Raw genomic sequence first — 24,486 nt, 5'->3', positions numbered from 1 at the left:
TAGCCATTGGTCTAGCAACCATTTGTATACTTACTGGAAGAACAGTCATACTGTACAAATCCTACATTATAAGGCCAAAATTTAAACATTACGTGTATCCTCCAGCCCAGACAAAGTGAGCAAATCAGTTGGTTCTTTTGTACTACATGAGTGCTCCGTGACAAAGCTCCAAAGAAACATTTTCTTTCAGTGTATGAAAAGTATCATCTGTGGGAATGACCACTTCTGTAATTTCTTTGTATAGCAAACCATAGAATTTTTTTACCATACATTCTTAAGATGATATTTTCATGGAAGATTGAAACTTTGTTATATATCATTATCCATTACCGAGATACAGAGGTTCAAAGTTACCATACCTACGCACATAATATCCATTCTGATGTGTAAATGTAGTTTTAACTGATACAGTGAACACACGACAATAGTTCTAGGATCATCACAAGGCTTCTGAGGTCATCAAACTACATTTTTGTCAGCATTTTTTCACCAATAAAACTTTATGATGCACTGTCTCTGTGTAGTGGGTAACTTACAACCATACAAATATGCAGCGACAGAAAACAGCCTAAAAAGCATCTTAGCAGGCCCAAAAGGACTTAAAATGACTGTCAAAAATTATGTAAAACTGGAAAGACTGAAAATTCAGTAAAATATTTCTCATAACATTTCCATTATTGTAACATATAAAGCAGGCTTTTCTGATGTATTGCGATCGCTGAGGAGAGTATCTGGAAAAAATGTTAAGTGAATGATTCTGTGTTAATTTTATATTTTGCATACTCGCTTGTTTTTTATGTGTATCAAAGTATATACGAGGGGCATTCAATAAGTAATGCAACAATTTTTTTCTGTAAGCATGTTGGTTTTATTCAAGAGTAAAATACACTATGTTATTCCTCACTCTTGTGGCTACAAAACCCTGTCTTTCAGTGTGAAAGCCTTACGGTGCCTTATTGGGAGTGCCTATATGCCTGCATGGTACCACTTTAGTGTTCAACATCAGAGCCAATGTCTTTCTGCAGCAATGGGCTCTCCATCATCCACATACTGCTTCCTAAGGGGTACATTCTTCATTGGGCCAAAGAGATGGAAGTCGGAAGAGGTGAATTGCAATCTGTAGGGTGGATGAGAAAGAATAGTCCAGTGAAGTTCTGTGGCTCCTCTCGGGTGTGCAGACTTGTTTTGAGGCCTTGCCTTGTCTCGGAGAAAGAGAAGTTCGTTTTCCTGTGGGTACCACAATACATTTCAGAATTGATCATTGCACGGTGGAGGAGGATATTGAGCAGAATAATAGCTTCAGAAGACCATTACTGCTGGTGCGGCTTTTAACTTTTTCTTTGGGGGAGAGGTAGTGTGGTGCCACTTCATGGATTGCCGTTTTGTTTCCAGTTCAAAGTGATGAAGACATGTTTCATTGTCTGTGACAATGTTCAACAACAAATTGTCTCTATCAGCCTCATAATGCGCAAGCAATTCCACACTTTATGGTCTTCTGTTTGGCGGTGAGCAACCCAGTGGGCACACACCTTAGAGTACCCCAAAGCACATTCCGATGTTGCAGGAGTCCCAGCTGGTACTTAAGAGATCGGACAGGTTTGCACGAGGTTGTTGCATTGTCGACAGACACCTTGCCTAATGACTCACCGTGCTTTTGTTCACTACCAGGTCTCCATAGGCATTGTACAAGCACCTATTAATATTTGAAATGTTCTGGTTTTCCATCAAAAGACAGCTCTCTTGCCTGAAAAATACCTCCGTTACAGATGCCATCTTGTAGGCTACATTATAGCACTTCCATCTATTGGAACCTTATGAAACTGTAGGGACTGAAACAAGAATATTTCATGGTGTCCCACAACAAATTCCTCATTTTTTCAATTGAAATTGGCTGAGAAAAGAAAATGAGTTGCATTTTTTATTGAATGCTCGTCGTCGTATGCAAAAGAACGTGCTCCTCTTCTAGCAGCTTTTTACTGTAGATCATTGGTGGAGTGAAGACTGAGGAAGGTTTTTTGAATAAATTTTCATTATTTGTATTAACATTTAATTTTCTTGCTAAATTTTGTTATTTGATGTAATTTGTATTATATGTACTTGCTTATTTGAATTTTAATTCAGATTGGAAAGCAGGCTGCTTCAGATCTTTCAAGATGTTCATGCAGCATATGTTAACTTGGACAGTAGACTGAAAGCTGAAGGATTTAAAGTTCGTGTCATGCAGATGTTCAGAGCTTGGGAAGAATGGGCTGTGTATCCTAAGGACTTTCTCATTAGATTACAGAATGTTTTTCTTGGAATTTCAAACACAGTAAGTGCCCTGTATTTGTGATCTACTTATCTTTTTTCTTTTCTTTCTTTTTTTTCTTTTCTCTCTCTCTCTCTCTCTCTCTCTCTCTCTCTCTCTCTCTCTCTAAAAAAAGAAGGCAGTGTAGCAAATATATGTTTTGTAGTTTGGCATAATTAGTTTGTTGAAAGTATCACCTGGCTATGTGCTTGTGTAAATTTAATTGTCAAGTAATATATTTTCATGACACACACAGGATTTCTGTTGAGAAAATTATTGACCCTAGTCAGCTAATACGCAAAAGCATTCCAAATATTCTTTTGTAGTTTTTACCCAGTAAGAATCAAGCGTGTTAAATTTTATAAAAGATGGCAACTATTATATCATTTGTCCATGTCAGATCAGAATTTCATTTTCATCCACGCTGATGAAATAAGTGCCGTAGAGACAGGCTCCAAAAAGCTACAATATTTTAGTTCCACATAACATATTCTATTGAAGGAACGGCATTTATTTAACAAAAACAATGATAGTGAAAGAGAAATAATACGAGGGTAAGTCAATTATTATCCTCAAAGTAGTTATAAAATCTTTTTGTAATCAAGTAGGAAACTTACAAGAACATCATTTTTCAACATAGTCTCCTTGCTTTTCAATGCACTTGGTCCATCATTGTATGAGCTTCCTGATGCCCTCATGAAAGAAGGTTCTAGCTTGAGCTGTGAGCCAGGAATGTACCGCGTCTTTCACTGCTTCGTCAGAGGCAAATTGATGGCCTCTTAATGCTTATTTGAGTGGACCAAACAAGTGATAGTCAGAAGGGGCAAGATCAGGACTATATGGAGGATGATCCAGTACTTCAAATTTGAGTTTCTGGAGCATTTCAACAGTGTGGGCAGCGGTATGCAGACAGGCATTGTTGTGCAACAACACAACACCATTTGGCAGCAGTCCTCGGCATTTGCTTCGAATTGCAGACTTTAGCCTGGCAGTAAGCATCACATTGCAACATACACTGTTTATTGTTGTGCCCCTTTCCCCAAAATGTTCCAGTACTGGACCTTGTGCCTCCCAAAATCCGTAACCATCAGTTTTCCTGCGGATGGTTGGATCTCAAACTTTTTCTTGCACTGTGAATTTGGACATTTCTGCTCCATACTCTGCCGTTTACTCTGCGGCTCGTAATGATTGATCCATGTTTCATCACCAGTAATGATCCTGTCTAAGAAGTTGTCCCCTTTTTTACCATAGCGATCCAAATGTTTTTTGCAGATGTCCAAGCGCGTTTGTTTATGCAACTGCGTGAGTTGTTTTGGACCCATCTTGCACAAACTTTATGAAACCCAAGTTTGTTGTGGATGATTTTGTAGGCAGAAAAATGACTAATTTTCAGACGATGTGCCTCTTCGTCCATAGTTAGTTGTCTGTCTAAGAGAATAATTTCACATGAAGGCTCAATGGTTTCTACATTTGTGGTGGTAAATGGTCGTCCGGCTCCTTCATCATGCGTAACACTAGTGCAACCATTTCGGAATTTTTCAATCCGTTCGTGGACACTCCATTGTGGCAAAACACTGTTTCCGTACTGTACCAAAAGTCTTCAATGAATTTCGGCCCGATATGTCTTTCGACCACAAAAAACAGATCATTGAATGTTGCTCTTCTCTGGTGCAAATAGACAGCCGAGCAGCCATGATTAACAACACGGAAGCGATAATGAAACTAACCTAGCAGCTTGAAAATTGCAAAGACATAACAAAAAATAAATAAAGCATGAGTCATCAAAGTAAAACGACAGTACTACGAAAATACAACTAAATTGCAGATAATAATTGACTTACCCTCGTACAATGTGAAATTGCCAAATGCAGTCTAAGTGCAGTGTAGGACATGGCCCTTAGTAAAAGCATTAAACTACCAGTGTTAATCTTTGCAATTGTACTGGAAGTTCATTGTAAGAAAGGCAGACTTACGGCTGCTCTTGCTCTTTTTAACAGTTTCCTCAGTTTATTAGCGTGGTAACATTGGGAAGTCATGGTTGGCAGAGGTGGTGGAGTCTGTGATTCACTGAGGGGGATACCTGGATGACATGCCCCCTGGATAAGGCACAGTTATTAGAACTGTTACAGAGATGACACTACATTAGTTACAACACCACGTGATAGTGAGAGGCAGCCCTTGCTGACAGTTATGTAGCAATTACAGAATTAGCAGAAAAATGAGAAAGTGATCAGTAGCAATGTTTCTTATTGGGTAAATGTTGACAATCTGACTTTTTTTAATCAGTTGAGACTAAGAAATATGTCAACAGAGGGAAGTCTGCAAAGAGCGCATCTAAAATCGTAGATACACTACATGATCAAAAGTATCCGGACACCCCCGAAAACATAATGTCTTTCATATTAGGTGAATTGTGCTGCCACTTACTGCCAGGTACTCCATATCAGCAACCTCAGTAGTCATTAGACATCGTGAGAGAACTGAATGGGATGCTCCGCAGAACTCAATTACCTCGAAAGTGGTCAGGTGATTGGGTGTCACTTGTGTCATATTTCTGTACGTGAGATTGCCACACTCCTAAACATCCCTAGCTCCACTGTTTTTGATGTGATAGTGAAGTGGAAATGTGAAGGGACACGTACAGCACAAAAGCGTACAGGCTGACCTCATCTGTTGACTGACGGAGACCACTGACAGTTGAACAGGTTCATAACATGTAATAGGCAGACATCTATCCAGGCCATCACACAAGAATTCCAAACTGCATCAGAATCCACTGTAAGTACTATGACAGTTAGGCAGGAGGTGAGAAAACTAGTATTTCACGGTCGAGTGGCTGCTCATATGCCACACATCACGCCAGTAAATGCCAAATGACGCCTCGCTTGGTGTAAGGAGCGTAAACAATGGACAATTGAACAGTGGAAAAATGTTGCGTGGAGTGATGAATCATGGTACACAATGTGGCGACCCAATGGCAAGGTGTGGGTATGGCAACTGCCCAGTGAACATCATCTGCCAACAGTAAAATTCGGCGGCGGTGGTGTTACGCCTTGGTCGTGTTTTTCATGGAGGGGGCTTGCACCCCTTGTTGTTTTGTGTGGCACTATCACAGCACAAGCCTACTTTGATGTTTTAAGCACCTTCTTGCTTCCCACTGTTGAAGAGCAATTTGGGGATGGTGATTGCATCTTTCAACACGATCAAGCACGGCCTGTGGCGGAGTGGTTACATGACAGTAACATCCCTGTAATGGACTGGCCTGCACAGTACTGACCTGAATCCTGTAGAACACCTTCGGGATGTTTTGGAACACAGACTTTGTGCCTGACCTCACTGACCGACATCAGTGCTGCTCCTCAGTGCAGCACTTGGCGAAGAATGGGCTGCCATTCCCCAAGAAACCTTCTAGCACCTGATGAACTTATGCCTGCGACAGTGGAAGCTGTCATCAAAGCTAAGAGTGGGCTGACACCATATTGAATTCCAGCATTACTGATAGAGGGCGCCACGAACTTGTAAGTCATTTTCAGCCAGGTGTCCTGACACTTTTGAGCACATAGTGTGTATCTGAGAGAAGTATTGGTGACAATATGTTAGCATGAATCTTCCTGGCAGATTAAAACTGTGTGCTGTGCACACTTACACTCTGTCACGATGTTTCGTATCTGTGCACACTCCACTGCAGAATGAAAATTTCATTCTAGTATGTTATTATATTCAGGGAAGAACAAGATAACAAAGCCTAGCAGATGATAATGTCATAACTATCTAAGTGTGTATAAAAACAAGTATTTCATAGCATAAGCAACATTCCAGAATACATGTGTAAAATGGAGATGAAGGTGACTTGCAGTTCCTGTATAAAAGTCTTCAGTTCAGTTCTCCAGTTTTTACTGGCATCTTTTTTACTTGAATGCCGCAGGGGAGATCTATTTGTGCACCTATTTTGTATAACAGTTTTTACTGGCATCTTCTTTATCATCCTTACAAATTAGTCCATTGCTTATAAAAGTAACATTCAGTTTCTAAGAGTGTGATGGGCTGATGATTTTATGCTGTCCAGTTACATTAATGTGACCACTTGTCAGAAGCCTGAATAAGCACCTTTTGGAGCATATACTGCTGTGAGACATGCAGGAAGGGAGTCAGCGAGGCTCTGGAAGATACTGACAGGGATGCTGACTCTTGTGCTGTGTCCAGCTGTGTTAGGTTTCTCAGTTGAGGATACATGGCGCGAACAGCCCAATCAATATGATACATGGCGCGAACAGCCCAATCAATATCTGAGGAGTTTGGTGATCAGAAGGTTACGGTAAACTCATGCTGGTGCTCTTCGAACCATGCATGTACACTGCAAGCTGTGTGACTCATTGCATTGTCCTGCTGGTAGATACCATCATGCCGAGGAAAAACAAATTGCATGTGGGGGAGAGTGGGGGTCTGATCCCCAAGGATAGATGCAGATTTGTGTTAATCAATTGTGCTTCCATAATTCTGATATCACCCAGGGAATTACACAAAAATGTTCTCCAGACCAGAATGTCCCCTATTACACCCTGGTCCCTTCTGGCAAGTATTGCAGAGTGTTTGCTTTCAGATGTTTCATGCCGATAAAGCATAAAATGTGATTTGTCTGAAAACTCTATCTTTTCCCAACTTAGTGGACCTCCGTTTGAGTGTTGGCATACAAATTCCAGCCTTCATTGCTGATGAACAGCTGTATCCATGGGTGAATGATCCAAGCACCCTCTTTGAAGGCCTATACACAGCATTGTTTGCTGAAAGGCCATTGAGGAGAGACTGTTGGTAGCTCCTTGGTTCATCTGGACGGTCAGTTGCTCAGCAGTTGCACCTCTGTGCTCCTGCACACATCTTTGCAGCTGCCGTTCACCCCTGTCATCTATGGTTCATGCTGCATCACAGTTCGTTTCCTGCTTTAACCATGCCAGCAAGCAAACAATTTAGAAACTTAGCCATTTTGGAAATGCTTCCACCCTTGGTCTGAAAACCAATGATCATGCCCTTTTGGAAGCCAGGTAAATCACTCCATTTCCACTTTACAACAATGACTACACTTTTTTCTGTGTTCCCATGATATGTTCTATATGCCCTCCACTGCTAGTGGTGCCAGGTGCCATCTATGAGTGGTTATTGCATGTTGATGTTGAACATAAGTGGTAGTCGCATTAATGTGATTGGACCATGTATTTACCTCATATGCTACAAAAATATATGTTTTCAGCACTATTTTGCACCATTTTTTTCATCCTTGTGTTGACATAGTTTCACTTTGTATGGTTACTATTGGTTTGCTTTCAGTACATAAACAAATGCAATGGAAATTGAATCCCATTATACATGGTACTAGCGTGCTATGTTGTTTTTGTAACAGCGCATTATGTGATTTGTTTTACCATCATCTACAGTATGAATTATCTAGTCTTTTTTCCGTGCTCAGTTTTTTTGAAAGCTGAGATGTCCAATTGCTATGTATTGTTGCTGGCCTTTGTTTCATTTTCTGGTAAATAACAGAATTTTTTTTTTTTTTTATTTAATGGTGTGTCAACATTCTGTGGTTAACTAATATCTGATATTTTTGCAGTCTGAACGGGGCGAGAGTGATATGGATGATGATATGGACAATGCAAGGGAAGCTGATATTGATGGGCAACCTATGTCCGGTGGTGAAGGTGAAGTGGAGGACTTAGATGGTGTACCTCTAGATGGTGCAGCATTACTAAAAGCTATGAAACATAGGCCACCCCCAATTGAAGAGGACATTGATGGAGTTCCAAGTATGATTTTTCCTCTTAAAAAATTAAAAATATTGTATTATGAATTTTATTTTTAGTGTGATTACCTTAGAAGTAAAATGTCTGTTTATCTTGAAATTTCAAAACTTATTTTTCTTATGATGAGAAAGAGGTTTGAGGGAAGGAACAGGGAGCCCAAAAAGATATTCATTGCTGGCTTTAAAAAAAATCTTTTAATTTGGTTCTTTGCTGGTGGTCTGCATCTTTGTTCAAAGAGGTATGCGATTGATACCTGTACAACAATTTCCTATTATGTACCTCTTCCTTCCTAGGTACATCATCCCTCCTCTTTTTGCAGTGTTTTATTCTTCCCTTTTATCGAGTGAAGTATCATCCGTTTCATACAGAGTTTGTTACTGCTTTTTAGATGATGTAAACTTAAAAGTGAATATATATTTGGAAATTCCCAGGGTGCTTCAGATATTCCACTCACACATCCGCAAGTCAATCAGCACAAACAAAAACAAAACTGTCTGTTTTCAGAATATGTCATTTTTTCTTTTGATCATACAATGCATTCTTTCACAGCTGTTATTTTCATTGTTACTGTTTTTAATTATATGACCACTGGGCCTAATGATAACTGATTAAAAAAAAGAAATGTGTAGAACTATAGTAGACATGAAAAAGAAGAATGACAAAAACAATAAGAACACAAAATCCATAACACTCAATAAACGGAGAAAGAAACTGAAAGCATAACCATTGACAGGATGTTGCTACGCAAGGTGTGGAACAAACTTGATTACCATTTGGACACATATCGTGTGAAAAGAGGGCCACTTACGGAACATTTCTAGTATGCAAAATGCAGTTTTGGTGAGTTTACGGCTGGGTGCATAAATAAAATTAAAATGTTAAAGAGCAGCTTGCAAAGTGTATTTTTCTTGCAAACTACTGCAATTTAGTGTAAAGCTGCTGCAAAAATGGCCACCACAAGAAACTTCCCAAATAAAGATTATTTAGCACTGAAGGATGCATAGATAGTAAAATACATTGTAATGATAATCCTCCAGAGCTGCTTTTTTATTTGTTGCTATTGGTTTTGAGCATGGCTCATTTTCAAACTGGACACAATACTATAGTAAATGCTATTTTTCAGAGTAACACATACAGTGTCAGTGCGTACCACTTGAAAATGAGCCTTGCTTGAAACCAGTAACAATAAATTTAAAAAAAAGTATAAAAAAAGCAACTCTAGTGTACTATCATTACATGCAGAACAGCATACCAGAGAAATATTCAGAACAAAGACAACAGTAAACATAAATAACAAAATAAGCTAATGGTCTATCTTCTCATTTTGACTGAAACAGGATGATGGTCATTCTGCAATCCCATTAAACTTGACACCATCTAGTCTGATAAAAAAAAGAACATACACAATGGAGGTGCAACATGCATAATGATGAAATTCAGTAAGATATCTGCATATGGAGATGATATTGCAATTGTGGCAAGAGTTACAAAAACTCTTAAAGAAATATATCAAATAATAGAAACAGAAGGTGCAGATATTGGACTCACTATAAATGAAAGAAGACAAAATATATGATGATATCAAATTCTAAGGCCATATGAACCCCACGTGTTCGTAAAGTCTCTAGCTAAAGATTTTGATGCCAGCTGCTTAAATTATTGAGGTGACCTTTTAGCCAATGGTGTTAACATGAAACAATGTATTAAAGAAGGGTCCAAATAGGAATAGAGCTTGTGTGGTGAACTAACAGGTGTTTAAGAATTCTCTAATTACAAGAACAGCAGAATTAAAATACATTTTTTCCTTGTATTACTAGTTGCTACGTTTGAGTAAAAAAATGTGAACAGTGGCAGAAACTGACATAAACAACCTAAGAGTATTTTAATGAAAGATCTATGGTCATTTGGGTGAGGCGGAGGATTGGAGAATAAGATATAATCATTAAATACAAAAAATGACACAACAGAAAAGTAAATGAAGATTGTATTCTAACAGAAGGAAAGGCTATCCAACAGCAAGATGGATGGACATGTGTTGGCTGACCTTACCAAAATGGAAATCCAAAGATGGAGGGAGGGGGAGGGGGGGGGGGGAGGGGTGACTGCCCCTACACACACACACACACAGATGTGTGGAGGTAGGTTGTGATAGATTGTTGAGTAGAATCAAGAGAGGATATAGAGCTGAAGAAGAGTAAAGTAAATATGGTCATTAGTGTCTGCAAAACCACTTTATGTTAACTGGTGCAGGATCATATGATTGTTACCATTAGGGGTTTGTGTCTTCCAGGCTGACAGTACTGCAGATCAGACAGCAGACGGTATTAAATACTGGTTTGATGAACCTGAGTTTTAAGTAACTCATTTTGTGGCATTTTCCATCATAGATATTAAGAATAATTAGGGAATGTAATTTGTAGCCTATATTTTTTTATGAAATTAGTGTCTATTTTTAGCCAGATTTGCATCTGTTTGGGACAAATTAACATACATTTTTTGGCAACAGTTAGACCAATAAAATAATCTGATTTCTCACTGTTACACCCTATTCTTGCCAAATGTCTCATTTAATACTACTGTACAGTTAATGTGTTGGAGAAATGAAAGAAAACTGGTATTTTACAACAGAATTTTTAAAATGTGTATTTTTATTGCTTGTAGAGTACAAATTTCAGCAGTAATACCATTACGGTTATGCCAAATTCTGTTCCTCAAAAGACAGGAGCGTACAAATTTCTGCACTACTTTCTTTTAGATGACATCTCCTATAGGTTACAACGGTATTAAAATGAGACACAATTCCCTCACTATTAACATTGTTTGCGGGTGTCCACAATAAATCCAAACAATGTTTGGCAAACATTTCATATTCACTTTCTGTCCACATGACGCTAAAAGCAATGATCACATCATCAACTCTATTGCTTTCCTTCAGCTCCTTCCCAACAAGTACTTTGAAACATGCATACCCACTAGACACAGTGTGTGTTGCTACTGTTGTGGAACTCGCAAGTGTCTCAATTTGAGGATCTTTAGCACTATTTAGAATGACATTTCTTGGATAAAATGCCCTTGCCAAAGCCTCAAATTCCTTACAATTAGGATCCCTGCTTCTGAATGCTGCAAGCTTGATTTTGGCAGCATGAACTGCCTTAAAAAAGATGTCCTTACAAGCAGCTTGCTCCAAAGCAGTTTGCAGCGCATTTTTTGTCGAATCAGAGTATTGTCCTTCACACATGTCTGCAGACTTTAAATCCAGATTGTTTAATGTAGGATACAGCATGTGACATATGGGATATTTTGACTGCTTGAGTCATTTTAGCAGATCCATAAGTGGCTTGGCATGATCCTTAACAAACACCAAGTGTGTGTGTGAATTTTTTTCATGTCTCCATCAAATTTTTTGAAAAATTCACACCACTGTTGCAAGTGTCTTTCATATTTGGCAACTGAAAAAAACTGACACTCTCATGAAAGTAATTTTCCAAATAAGACACAGCTTCAAAACCAGCTCTTCCTAAGAGTCACAACTGATATGGGAAAAAGTTTGGCTTCTTTTACATTTGCACTGTTGGACTTTAAAAACTGGACATATTTATATTTGTGTTTCCGAGTGTTTAAGAAAGCCAGTTTTACCATTGTCACTACTTGATTTAAGTCGGACATAGCTGTTGTCCAGCATCACAGAGTCATGTATGGAACACTGTCACGCACTAATACCCATACAGCTTCATACGCAACTGTGTGATCACTTAATGTCTAATATTATGCAAGAGCAGTTTCTTGCATTAACTGTATGTAGGACTTTCACTGAAGTAGGGAATAGCTTGCAGTCTTCAAAGACCGGCTCTTGAAACAGGACAATGAAAACACAGCGTTCCATCCTGTCTGTTGTTTTGTCACACAAGATGTTTATTTTTCTCCTAGTTAGAGCTCCACTTGTGCGTTTTTTGTGGTCAGGGCAATTTCTAAAACCGATAGTTTTTTTTTTTTTCTATCATAAAACACAAATCACAAAATAAATATCATAGTCTGACGTAGGCTGGAAGTTGATTTGGGCAGTTAAGTTAGATTAGTAGGTCTGCTTTTTTAAGAGTTCATTCTATTCAGTATAAAATGATTGTTGGAACTTGACATGGTTTTATTACGTATAATAGTGTGTATTATTTTTTGCACAGCATGTTACAGCAAGTAATTTCGTCAAGCAAGTTTTCTTAGTGCACTATGGCATTTTAAGTATGATGCTGTAGACCTGTGTGAACTGCTGCATCATGGAGGTGATTACTGTATTTAAACACATGAAAATTTTATTGTTACTGGTGTATCTTGGCCTATAACTGTGAAAGTGAATACAGTGACGGTATCTTGAAGTGAATTGTAAGTGGTCATTAGCATATGACTTTGTGCAAAGTTTGGCAGGACCTATAAGACAAGATAGACCCATAACGATAAAATAACATGTAATCAATTTATTACAGCAACTACAACACAGTGAGCACCATACTTAAGATGCTATATCACACAATAAAACACACTTATACAAATTATGTCAGACATGAAATAAAAATCGTACAATGCAGTAAACATTTTGATAAATGAAAAACTAAACCACCTCTTTTTACAAATATAGCAACTAATAGGATGTGCCAACGCCCGGAGTATGTGTTTTTACTGTGCACTGTGAAACTTAACTTTCAACATTAGTTCTTAAATTTTACTCAGAAAATTGTAAATGAAAAAAACTAGCATAGCAAACAAGGAGTACTAAAGTATCTGTTTTATGATTTTCTCATTTTTATGGCAGCTTATTTTGAAACAAAGCTCAATAAATCAGTTATCACTATATAACAGACGTTGCCAAAGAAACACAACACAGCCTATTTACATGCAGAAACCACACATTCGGGAAGTATACTTGTCATTTTGATAATTCTGCTTGAATTTAAGACTACAACAACCACAAGACTTGAATCTGCTGTTTTATTCACTACCTAAGGTCTGTGAATAATGGCATACTCACATTGTACACAAAACTCAAGTATTTTTCATGCAAGACTTAACGCACCAGATCTGAGGGGTTGCTTGTTTCCCTTATTTCTGTTGTACACCACAATCTGAAGTCACAAAAATAAATTGCTTATCTGGTAAATATTTCTCATGCGGTGTATTCCCACATAGCAGATCTTCGTTGGAGAATTCAGAAATCCACGATTGTAAGGCAGTGTTTTCCAACTTCTCCATTGGAATATTGGCTTTCAAAAATGCCTCAACAGTTTTTCCCAAAAACGTCTTTACCCTGCTTTCTTCTTTCGGCTTTGCTTAAGCAATCAACAATCAATGATTGCCTCTTGTGAAAAGCAACAGCCGCATTTACTTAATGGTGGACAGAATGCTTCTCTGATTTAATATGTTTTTTTATATTATCCTTCTACTCACACCCAATGTGGCAGTTGCAAAATTTGCAGAACACTGTTTGGGAATCTGTGGCATATAAACCTTGGCTCGCACCTTGCTCTGCTGCGTCATGTGTTTTCACAGACTTGCAACCCTCAATTCACATATAAACAATGAGACAGTAAAAACAAAACAATTCAGATTTCAACGTGAGCTTTCGAGAAAGTCTTTCAGATTCGACATAATCACGCTGCGAGCGGAATTGATTATGAGATTACACTGACGAGCATTTATTGGTCTCTGGCCGCTACCACAACAGTAATTAGCAGATAATATTGTGTTTGAGGCAACCATATCTATAAAACCAGAAGCAACACACAGAGTTAATGACTGCTGAAATGAAACTTCCTGGCAGATTAAAACTGTGTGCCGGACCGAGACTCGGACTCTGGCCCTTAGCCTTTTGCGGGTAAGTGCTCCACCAACTGATCTATCTAAGCATGATTCACACCCCATCCTCACAGCTTTGCTTCTGCCAGTACCTCGTCTCCTACCTTCCAAACTTTACAGAAGCTCTCCTGTGAACAGGTCCTGAGTTCGAGTCTCGGTCCGGCACACAGTTTTAATCTGCCAGGAAGTTTCATATCAGCGCACACTTCGCTGCAGATTGAAAATCTCTTCTGGACTGCTGAAATGTGTAGTGTAACTGAGATTGAAATCATCCTATCAGATAATATGTAAGAAACAATAAACAACATGATTATGGCCACCTAAAATTGATACCAACAGCATAGAAATTCCAAATCAATGTATATCGACTTCTGTCAATTCAGTTATTTCTGTCAACTACCTCATCAACAGTCTCATTAGCTTAAGTCTTTGTTTCACGTGTATATCGCTGCTACACATGGCAGCACGTTCTTGCATTGCCCGATATTGTAACATACAACTATCCAGCATAGCTCACTGAAATTACACTCAAGTGAAAATTGGGAGAACTGACTGTTGAGTTACATCCAATACTATATGAAAGCTTCAGTAACCCTCCTGGTAGAGCAATGGATTGTGACAAATTATAAACATTATCTGTTGGTCACTTGTTCAAATCCAACCCAAACAAAAATTTTAACTTACTTGTAAATGACTCAACAGTCCTCTCATTAAGAAAACAAAGTTGCAAAACTTCGCAAAACTGATCAGAAACTCAGTACTGTTGAGTTTTTCCTGCCATTTACATGCACTTACATTTACAATCACTGTTAACACACATCACCTTTAAGAAGCTTTCTAATGTGGCCACACACTTTTTACTTTATTGGAAACGATCCTGTTTTACTTTCATACTGTCTGACTGGCATCATTGTTGTTTTAAAGTTTCGTTGCCGTACATAAAGATGAAGAAAGTATGCTTCAGACATTAACATGAGTTTCAACTCACTAACTTCCCACCCCTTACATGTATGTTATCTACATTTTGCAAATGCTTTATCTATTTTGACATACAAAACCTCATTCCCCTACACCTTTTTGTACTGTTGGCATTCGTGTGTACACAAATTCATTTACCCTCAGTTGTCCGTTTCTCCACTAAAATTAATGAAAAACCATACAAACAACTGCCACAGTGAGTTCTTGCCAAAACTATTATCATATTTCATCTAACACTTTTAAATTTTACGACCTTGCAACTTTTAAAAACTTATGATGTCATCGGGATTCATACTTGGAATCTTGTGACCCAGTAATACGCATTACCTGTTGCACCACAGAACTGACCCACACTGTTACCTCTGCTGACGGTATTGCATATGAGGAAGTCAGTACTGAGATTTGCCAAGAATTTTACTGTGTTTTGGGTCATCTTTCACATCTGCAGTGACAATGGACGTGGGTACGTTTTACAGGTTAAGCTCATCATAGTTTCTGAAAATGTATTTCACATGAATCTGATACTCAACAATCTAGATATAAGATATGGACCCACTTTGAGCAAGTTTAATGCAGTTGCATGGAGCAGGGAAAAGAATGCCCATCCTTGCACGTACCGCACTCTAAGTGGGTGAGTGTAAACGCATCAACTTTATGAAGTTTTCCTCTATCGTTGTTCACAAAATTTCTTTCCATTGTTACTTAAAAGTTGTAACTACACTTTTCATCACTAAGTAGCTGAACCGTTTGCAGAAAAAGTACAGAAAAAACCTATTAACTTTGGCTAGCACCATTTAACACATGTGTATCTTTTGTCTTTCTGCTAGCCTGTGATGTCACCATACTGTGTTTTTGATCATGTGACCAAATCTTGGAATTTCATGATTTTTAAACTTTAATTACTTAAAAGTAACAGATATTTTGTGACAATATTGACCAAAAATGCTATTTGGATGTTATAATTACTCAGAATAATAACAATCCAAACCATACTTTTAACATAGAAAAATAGCCTATAGTTCTGCCTCTGCCATTATCTAGATACTGAAAGAAACTTTTTATCTCAGGACGAGTGTGGTCATGATTGATACACTTCTACTGTGCTTCAAAATTAATCAAACAGCGAACCTCGGAAAATACAATATTAAATACATAACCAAATTGATGATTGATTACTGTATGCTGTTCGGTAGAAATTAGTTTCAAGTGGCAACCCCAGCAATTAAAAAAAAAATTAAAAGAGTAAACACTGTAAACTTATGATTCGTCATGTTCATCAGATATATTATCAAATTGCTAATCTTCTTAGCTTTTGATCAGCCTTAGGGACAAAATACACTTACTGAATAAACTGTCAAAAACTTTATTCAGAGAGCTCTTTAGGCTACACCTCTTTGTGAATATGGTGTTACTTTCATTATGTACAGAATTAATTGGTATATATTTTTATTAATAAAAGTTCCTTCCACTCGTTTACTGTTTCCATTTCCACTACCAAACTGATCACTTTATTTCAAAATTGTGATTGTAAATAGTTGTTAGTAGACAGTATTGAGAAACTTCCTGGTAGATTAAAGCAGTGTGCCTTGGGACAGAGTTCTAATCTGCCAGGAATTTTCAAAAGAAGTGCACAACTCCACTGCAGAGTGAAAAAATCATTCTGGAGTATGGAGACACTTGTTAATCTGACGTTACCATTTGTTTATGAAGACGTTTGAACATACTATTGATAAACACGTTCATGAAAACAGATGGACAGTCTCTCGATATGATTTTAACATCAAAACTAGGAAGGAGAGTCTCTTATTTATACAAAATTCTTGAGGTTTTTGTGGCTGCTTATGACATACTGTCTTTTGACTTCTGTCTTGGGCTCCTCTGCCATTGCTTGTTTAACTCTCTTCCTGAAGTTTGGCCAGCGGGAGTGACTGGTGTTCACATTTGAAACACATTGTTCACATTGACAGTGACAGTGACAGTCACTCGTGCTGGCAAAAGTCAAGAAAAATCTTTAAACAGTGTCTCGTATTAATGTCAGAATTAATATCAATTGTATAAGAACAGAAATATCTGTTGTAACAGAAACCCGACAATGGCATCAGTAGTGAGAGAGGTGAGGGGCTCAGAAAGCCCCCATGTTCACATCATCTATAAGATAACTAAATTTTGTTAATTAACTAGTTATCAACGGAAATCAAACTTTTTTTTCTGCAAGTAATATGGTTTCTTAAATCTTTTTTCAGTGGATGATGATATTGACGGTCAGCCCATGGAAGAGGATATTGGACAGTTTGATACACATCCTTCAATGAATTCAATGAAACAAGATAAACCAAACATGCCTGCAGGATTTGTACCATCTCGCTGGGAAACAGTTGATCCTGAACAGGTTGAAGCTCAAGCAATGACCACCAGCAAGTGGGACATGCTGGAACAGACTGAACCACCAGAACACCAGGAAATAAGTGAGGACCAGGGTGAGAGCCCTGGTGGTGGAGAAGATTCTCAAGAAGGAGACTATTCAAACTATGAGTCAAGGTATAGTAAATTTTTATTTATACAATTTTTAGTTCTTATGTTGGAATCACTAGGTCTTGTAGAATGAAAAAATATTTGCTCCATGCCTTTCCAGTTAAAAACATTCCTTAGTTGTAAAGACGTTCCTTGTGCTTAAGTTTTTAGCAAAACAGTTTGTACAGTCTTAAATATAATAATTAGCTATTTCATTTTGTGGTAGAATTCTTTGGACCAAATGAAACACAAAGTAGCTTCTTTCACAAAGCATTGTAAAAATTGATGGTAGCAGTAAAAGCAGATATATTTAAAATATGAAGTAGACATGCCAAGTTGCAGACAGACATGATTAAAAGAAACTTTATAATTGTGCTTGTCTGCCAACTTGACGTGTCTTCTTTATGGTAAATTGCAACCTGTCTTTTCCTACGTTGTTGATATTCCTACCAGGTGTTTCCATTGTTTGTTATTAGAATATGGTCATTTTAGCAGTGAAGATACTGATTTCTGAAGCACAGTATTGTAAAACGTTCATCTTAGGATTCATGATGTTCTTTGTGGAAATGTTAGTTGGAAGTGCTTATAAAAAGCAGTTAACAGTGAATTCACTTGGATTTGACTATCTCATTATACAAGTAAAGGATACATTAGTTTGAAGATGATGTAAAAAATAAAAAGATTTTTTTTTCTGTGGAAAATCCTATGTATTTGATTTTATAAGAGGAAAAGGTTTTAGATAAAACATTAAAAAATGAAAGATGCATTGGTCAGAAATAATTTTTTTATCTGAAGTGTTAAGTTATCCATAGGATAGTTATGTCTGTGGTAAATTAAGATACTGTGAAAAGTAAAGTTGCTACACACTATATAGTGGAGACGCTGAGTCGCAATTAGGTACAACGAAAAGACAGTATTTTTGTTGTGCCTATTTGCGACTCAGCATGTCAGCTGTGTGGTGACTAGCAAACTTTCCTTTTCATAATATTGGTAAACTAAGATACTGAGTGATGTTCCATCTACTCTGTTGGTCATGTGTAAATGAAACAAAAGTTGACTTTGTTCTGCAGTTATCCTTTGTTTTCCTTCTATAACTGTTTTTCCTTCTGCCAGAACCAGAAAAGTTAATATTGGGTTCATATTATTTCAGTTAGAACATAGATTCCCCACTGTTGCCTTAAATTGCATTATGGACATGGTGAAAAGTGGGGAACAAATACATAAATCTTTTTTCTTTTCAACTGTTTTAAAAGGGCTATCTAAAATGATAGGCAGCACACACATGCCGGGAACTGTATACAGAAAGAAACTGAGTTTAAAAAAAGAGTGATTAAGGGAAATTATGTTTCATTGAGATTCCTAGAGGGAAAAATAATTTCAGATTGGTTCCAAAGCTTCATTCATGGTATTATCGATCTGCATACTTTCTGTAGTTTCTTAAACAGTGAAAGAACCTCTGGAGCATATTAAGTTTGATTTATAATTTCAGTTTTTGAATGGTGACAACTGTTGAATATTATTCTGGTTTTTACACTTTGTGAAGTGGGTGGGGGCTGTTAACTTTGTCGAGAATTCCTGTGTTTCTTTTGACTTGCATCTTCATTTTTTTTCTTACAGCATCATGTTGCACTTTTAAGTTGTTTGTTCTTCACTTTTTAACAGAAACTTTTCTGTGTTTGGTATGCTCAAATCCCAAAACAGTCTCAAGAAAAGCATTTTAAATGGAAGCAGCAAACTTGCATTTTTGCTCATAGAGTACAGTGTGTGTTGTGATTCCACAATTTGTCTTTTAGATTATGATACAGAATAGTAAACACATTTTTCATCATCTGTAACAGTGCATGAAAATGAGAAAGCTTCCAGCGTAAGTATCATTCTGTATTGATTTTGTATTTCTCATTGTGTGCATTACACCAACCAAGCTTTTCATTTTATTCCCTCTTGAATAAAAATAGAAAGAGAGACAAACACTGTAACCGTGTGAGTCTTAAGTTTTGTATTTGTTTGTAGTGCAGTCTCACCTAAGCTGTTTTTCCAATGTTCTTTTCTACACCAGAGATTTAAATGAAGAAAGACGAGCCAGGCTACGAGAAATTGAATTGAAAGCAGTACAGTATCAGGATGAATTGGAATGTGGTCAAAGAAGTCTCAAAAGTGGTTGGACAATTCAACAGCAAGTGGAACATTACAGGCGAAAATTATTAAGAAAGGTGAGTTTGCCATTGAAATTGGTAAGAAGTCTAGAAGCAAATGTACAAATATTTTTGCTGTTTAGTACTAGAAAAAGGTGGTGTACATGGGAAGATGCACAATATTCCACATGTCATATCAGAAACGCAGGTTTGCATAGTTGTGGATAGCATGTTTTGGTTACAATGTCAGTGTTGCATTAGCTGTGGAAAAATATGAAGATTTATAAGAGTTACTTCAGGGCCCAAGGAAACTGACACAAATAGGAGAAACTTGATAAAGTGGGTAGGATATATCGAGTGTTATGTAAGCCATATGTATTTTTTCATGCTTTCCATGGCCTAAGTTATTAAAGGTACATGAGTTCTTGATGTGAATATACTGGGTTCATCAGACTGCAAGAGGCTCCTTGACAGGTTTTATTGTGTACATGTTCTGACTATTCAAAATTACAAATAGTTTTATTAACATATCTATTCTAAACTAATGTCTTTTATTGATGTTCTACATTTTAGTGGTAAAATAAACAAAAAGAAATGGATTATGTTAATTTTTGTCTTCACTTCCTTGTTTGTTTACCATGTAAGTGATTAGTTAGTTGTACTACTATTTTTTAGTCGTTATCACTACCATCACTTGTATCGTATTCGTTGTAAGCCTACTACCAGTTCTTCCTTCCTGGCACTCCTCCCATATTATGTCACCTTGTGAGCCATTTGTAATATTGGGTGTACAACCATTTTTGAATCCTTTGATTATAAATTCATTTGAGATTCTGCCTCAGGCGATAAATTCCACTGACCCAGTATAGGTATTATCTCGAGCGCCTTCCCTCCTGGAGTGAAGACATGGTCTCCTTGAAGACATCACTCATTGTAAAGATGTCACAGGTATGCTTTAAAAGGCATATTCAACAACAACAACAACAACAACCCTTACTTGAAGTTGTGAGGTCATGCTACAAGGAATTATTACCCGACCTGCATTGTTCTTTGATATCAGACCACTAACTTCCTGGTTGAAGTGTCCCCATAAGAATTCAGCATTGACAATTTTTCTTCTGTTAAGCAAAGTACATGATATTCTGTTCCATACAACATTCAACCAATTTAACATCATGCCACTTGTCACTTATCTCCTTGCTTGGCATCTTAAACGTTAGCCCTGCAGGCAGTCTTGGTTTCGGTATGGTTTTCCCACACAGAATCACATGTGGGAGGAGCTTTCTTCCTTCTGGTAGCTCCACTGGCATTACTATTATTGTGTCCTTTTCTTTGCCAGAACTTCTTATAGGAATGCTTTTACACAATTTATGTTGATAACATTTGAAGGCATATTGAAACAAACAGGCATCTGATCTGTCTTGTTCATATGGCCCAGCAAATAGTCATGCCCATTTCGTATAGTGATTATGACACAGATATTATAGTAGTTTTTCACCAAATGCTTTGGGAAGTTGCAGAGCTAATGTTATTCTCTGCCTTAATGTAAACCCAGCATTCATCATCATCCCATGCATCAGCCAGTGCTTACTTTTAATTCTGCAATGCATTAAGTTGCAAAATTTTTCTGTATCTCCAGTGCCTTCACTTGGATAATTTCTCCAATAATCAAGAAGTCTTCATTACGTTTCTCTTGCACTTGCTGACCAACTTGCTACTCCAGTTCTTGAAACGATCTCTGCTTCTGTCCCCTGAAAGTTTGGCATTTAGAATGGGCACTCTTTAATTTATCCTCCTACTGACACCACCTATGAACATCCGCTTCTATAACACCAAATTTTCTCCCTGTTGCACAATTGTTTATGGCCTCTGCTTCAGGAATTATGTTAACCTAAAATTGTCATTGCATTGTCTGTGTTAGCCAGTTGTGAACCACGAACTCATAGATGCACATCTCTCAACAGGGTCATGGTTGTGATTTGCATCCATTATAGATTGCTACAATTTGCAGTTTTTCCAGTACTGACAATATAAACAAACTCAATGACAACAATGTGTTGTCTTGCCTATCTCCTAACAACTCAGAAATCATATCACTTGGGGTCAACATTATTGGCAACCTTGAAAATAAACAGTGCTATAAAGCAGTAGCAGCTGTAGTGCCATTGATGAAGCTTATGCTTGTGGTTTGTGCAAACACATGTTTTTATCATTAAATAAATTTGTCTGTTTTAGAAAGATGTACTATTGTTGAGTATTTGTCCAATTTTAAAGTCAATTCAATTCCAACTACAATTGGATCAAAGTAAACTGTAGTTGAAGCATGGTATATGTTCATAAAATACCAAAGTGTGTGAAATACATTTCTGTGGTTGGCAGAACAGCAAAATTTGCTGCCCTGTCACCACTCCATTCCCACATTCATCTTAGTGGTTTGTCAAGCTGACAATGCTGTTCCCCCTCCCAAACTTCCAAACTCTTGAAATTAAATATGCACAAGACTTCAGTCGCCAAAGCTTCATCTGTAAATGTAAGACAAAACTGTTACAGAGAATAAAAATTCTGACCTCATATACAGTAGTTTAAGCTGTGAATTTACTTGTAATTTTCAAATGACAAATTTAGGAAGAAAAACTCATCTTGTAGTTAGTTAAATACAATAAGAACTGAGCTGTCTTTTATGTTTTTCTAAGTGTGTTCACTTCCATTTGACTTTGCTACCACTTGCTTTGACCTGATAAATAGTTGTCGTTCTATCTGCGGACCATATGTTTAGGGAAATATTCTTCTCACATTATTATATGAATATTCATTTTATCCTATATTGTAAATTTGCAGTTAATGCAGATGTGTGCTCAAGTTGTGATAGAACCTACAGGAAACTCATTAGGCTTCTAATCATTTGAAAGGTTAATTTTAAAGTCCTCACATGTCACTCAGAGTGAATAAGTGAAATTTGCAGGATGTGTGTGTTGCATAACATTTTATTCTATTTTCACTGATTGGTTAAATGACTGCAAGAATGACGGAGAAGTTAATGGTAATGTTACACCTCCTTTGAATGTTCCAGTGAAGTGGAAGATTTAGTGAGTGATTAATTGTCTAAGGACAATCCTGTTAATCAGTATTGTGTTTAAGATGTGAAGATACTCATAATTTGTCTTACAGTGCTTTTCGATTTTTATAGGCTGAGAAAGGAGAGAAAGAGAGACAGACAGAAAGGGATGAAAGAGAGGCTGATAAGGATGTTCAGGAGGTTCCTGTAGAACGTGAGAGGGAACGTCAGACCTCATCTGACAGGAGACGCAGGGAAAACCGGTCTGAGCGCAGTAACAGGAGAAGCTCTTCACCAGATGAGAATTATTATCACAGAGAGACGTAAGTAAATATAATGTGCTTACTGATAATAGGCTATTAACAACGATTACAGCCAGCTTAGTGTACACTATTTTTCTGAGGACTGGAGTCCCAATGCTGAGGATTGAGAATTACTGTACAGAAACTGTCTTCTTTTTGACTGACACCACTGTTATACCTGCCCACACTCCCAATTTAGGTGGAGCCTCCCATTTTTTTCAATTTTTCTCCTGCCCCCTAATCAACATTCAAACTTTCGACCAAAAGGCCTTCTTCTAAAGTAGAAAACACACACACACACACACACACACACACACACACACTCGCTCGCTCGTGAGATCACTGTCTCCACAGTCTCTGGCCACTGCGACTGGATTCAGTGAGTTGTGCTTGCAGGAATGTGTTTGCATTTTCTACCTGAGAAGACGACCTTCTGCCTGAATGCTTAAATGTGTAGCAGTCTTTTTATTGTGCTTGTCTGGAACTCAACATCTCCTCTATATGGTGTAGCAATTTATCCTTTTCATAATATTGTAGTTATTCCATCCAGTACAGGGCGTTTCAAAAAGAAAGAGCAGATTTCAAACATTTATTTCTCAAAAACTACAAATGATAGAAACACAATTCAAACGTTTCTTGTCAGAGAAAGGTTCAAAGTTTTTCAATGGTCCGCGCAGAAGTTCCATGCAAATCCGCAGTGGCGCTGGCGTTTGTTTGTAGGAAAATGGCGACGACACCACAGGAACGATCATTTTGTGTGCTGCAATTTGCAAAGTTAGAGTCCATTGTTGGTGTGCAACGTGCATTCCGCCGTCAATTCAACAAACAGCCGCCTCGTCATAAACAAATTTATGAGTGGCATCACAGATTCGTAGAAGATGGTTGCATCTGCAAGCGAAAAAGCACGGGTCGTCCACGCACATCGGATGAAAATGTCGAGCGTGTCCGTGCAGCTTACGAAAGGAGCCCTAGAAAATCCACGGCACGGGCAAGTCACGAACTAAACATGTCTAAAACAACGGTATGGCGCGTTCTGAGTAACCGTCTGCACATGAAGCCGTACAAACTGCAGTTATTGCAAGCATTGCGTCCTGACGACCACAACAAAAGGTTCGAATTTTCAACTGCAATTCTACAGGACATGGAAGAGGACAATTTTGCCGAACGATTAATTTTTTCAGATGAATCAACGTTTCACATTTCTGGTAAAGTTAATCGGCATAACGTACGAATTTGGGCGAGTGAAACTCCGAGGGACGTTATTCAACATGAAAGAGACTCACCAAAGGTTAACGTCTTTTGTGCAATTTCGGTAAACAAAGTTTATGGACCTTTCTTTTTCATGGAGAAAACTATCACAGGAACCATTTACCTGGACATGTTAGAAAACTGGCTATTTCCTCAACTTCAGGAAGATTCAAATCACTTCATCTTCATGCAAGATGGCGCCCCACCACACTTCTCTGAACCTGTACGACGGTACCTAAATAACACCATTCCAGGACGGTGGATTGGAAGAGCAGGAGCACAAGATCAATGTCATCGTCTGTGGCCTCCCAGGTCACCAGACCTTACTCCCTGC

The 24,486-nt window shown here is 37.8% G+C and overlaps 1 protein-coding gene across 2 annotated transcripts in view; it reads left to right on the top strand.

Moving 5' to 3' along the window:
- The window catches only part of LOC126470438 (U2 snRNP-associated SURP motif-containing protein), a 161,165-nt gene that overhangs the window by 110,292 nt on the left and 26,387 nt on the right, over window positions 1-24,486 (top strand). For both annotated transcript variants that reach the window (XM_050098288.1, XM_050098281.1), the window contains exons 16-20: window positions 2,122-2,311; window positions 7,893-8,085; window positions 17,148-17,442; window positions 19,472-19,625; window positions 22,735-22,925. In XM_050098288.1, the coding sequence (XP_049954245.1) occupies window positions 2,122-2,311; window positions 7,893-8,085; window positions 17,148-17,442; window positions 19,472-19,625; window positions 22,735-22,925 (1,023 nt within the window). The remainder of the gene's footprint in view (window positions 1-2,121; window positions 2,312-7,892; window positions 8,086-17,147; window positions 17,443-19,471; window positions 19,626-22,734; window positions 22,926-24,486) is intronic.

This window comes from Schistocerca serialis, chromosome 1, assembly GCF_023864345.2.
Source record: "Schistocerca serialis cubense isolate TAMUIC-IGC-003099 chromosome 1, iqSchSeri2.2, whole genome shotgun sequence".
In the NCBI taxonomy this organism is placed as follows: Eukaryota; Metazoa; Arthropoda; class Insecta; order Orthoptera; family Acrididae; genus Schistocerca; species Schistocerca serialis.
The sequence above is the reverse complement of the archived record's forward strand: the minus strand, read 5'-3'. Positions and strand labels throughout refer to the sequence as shown.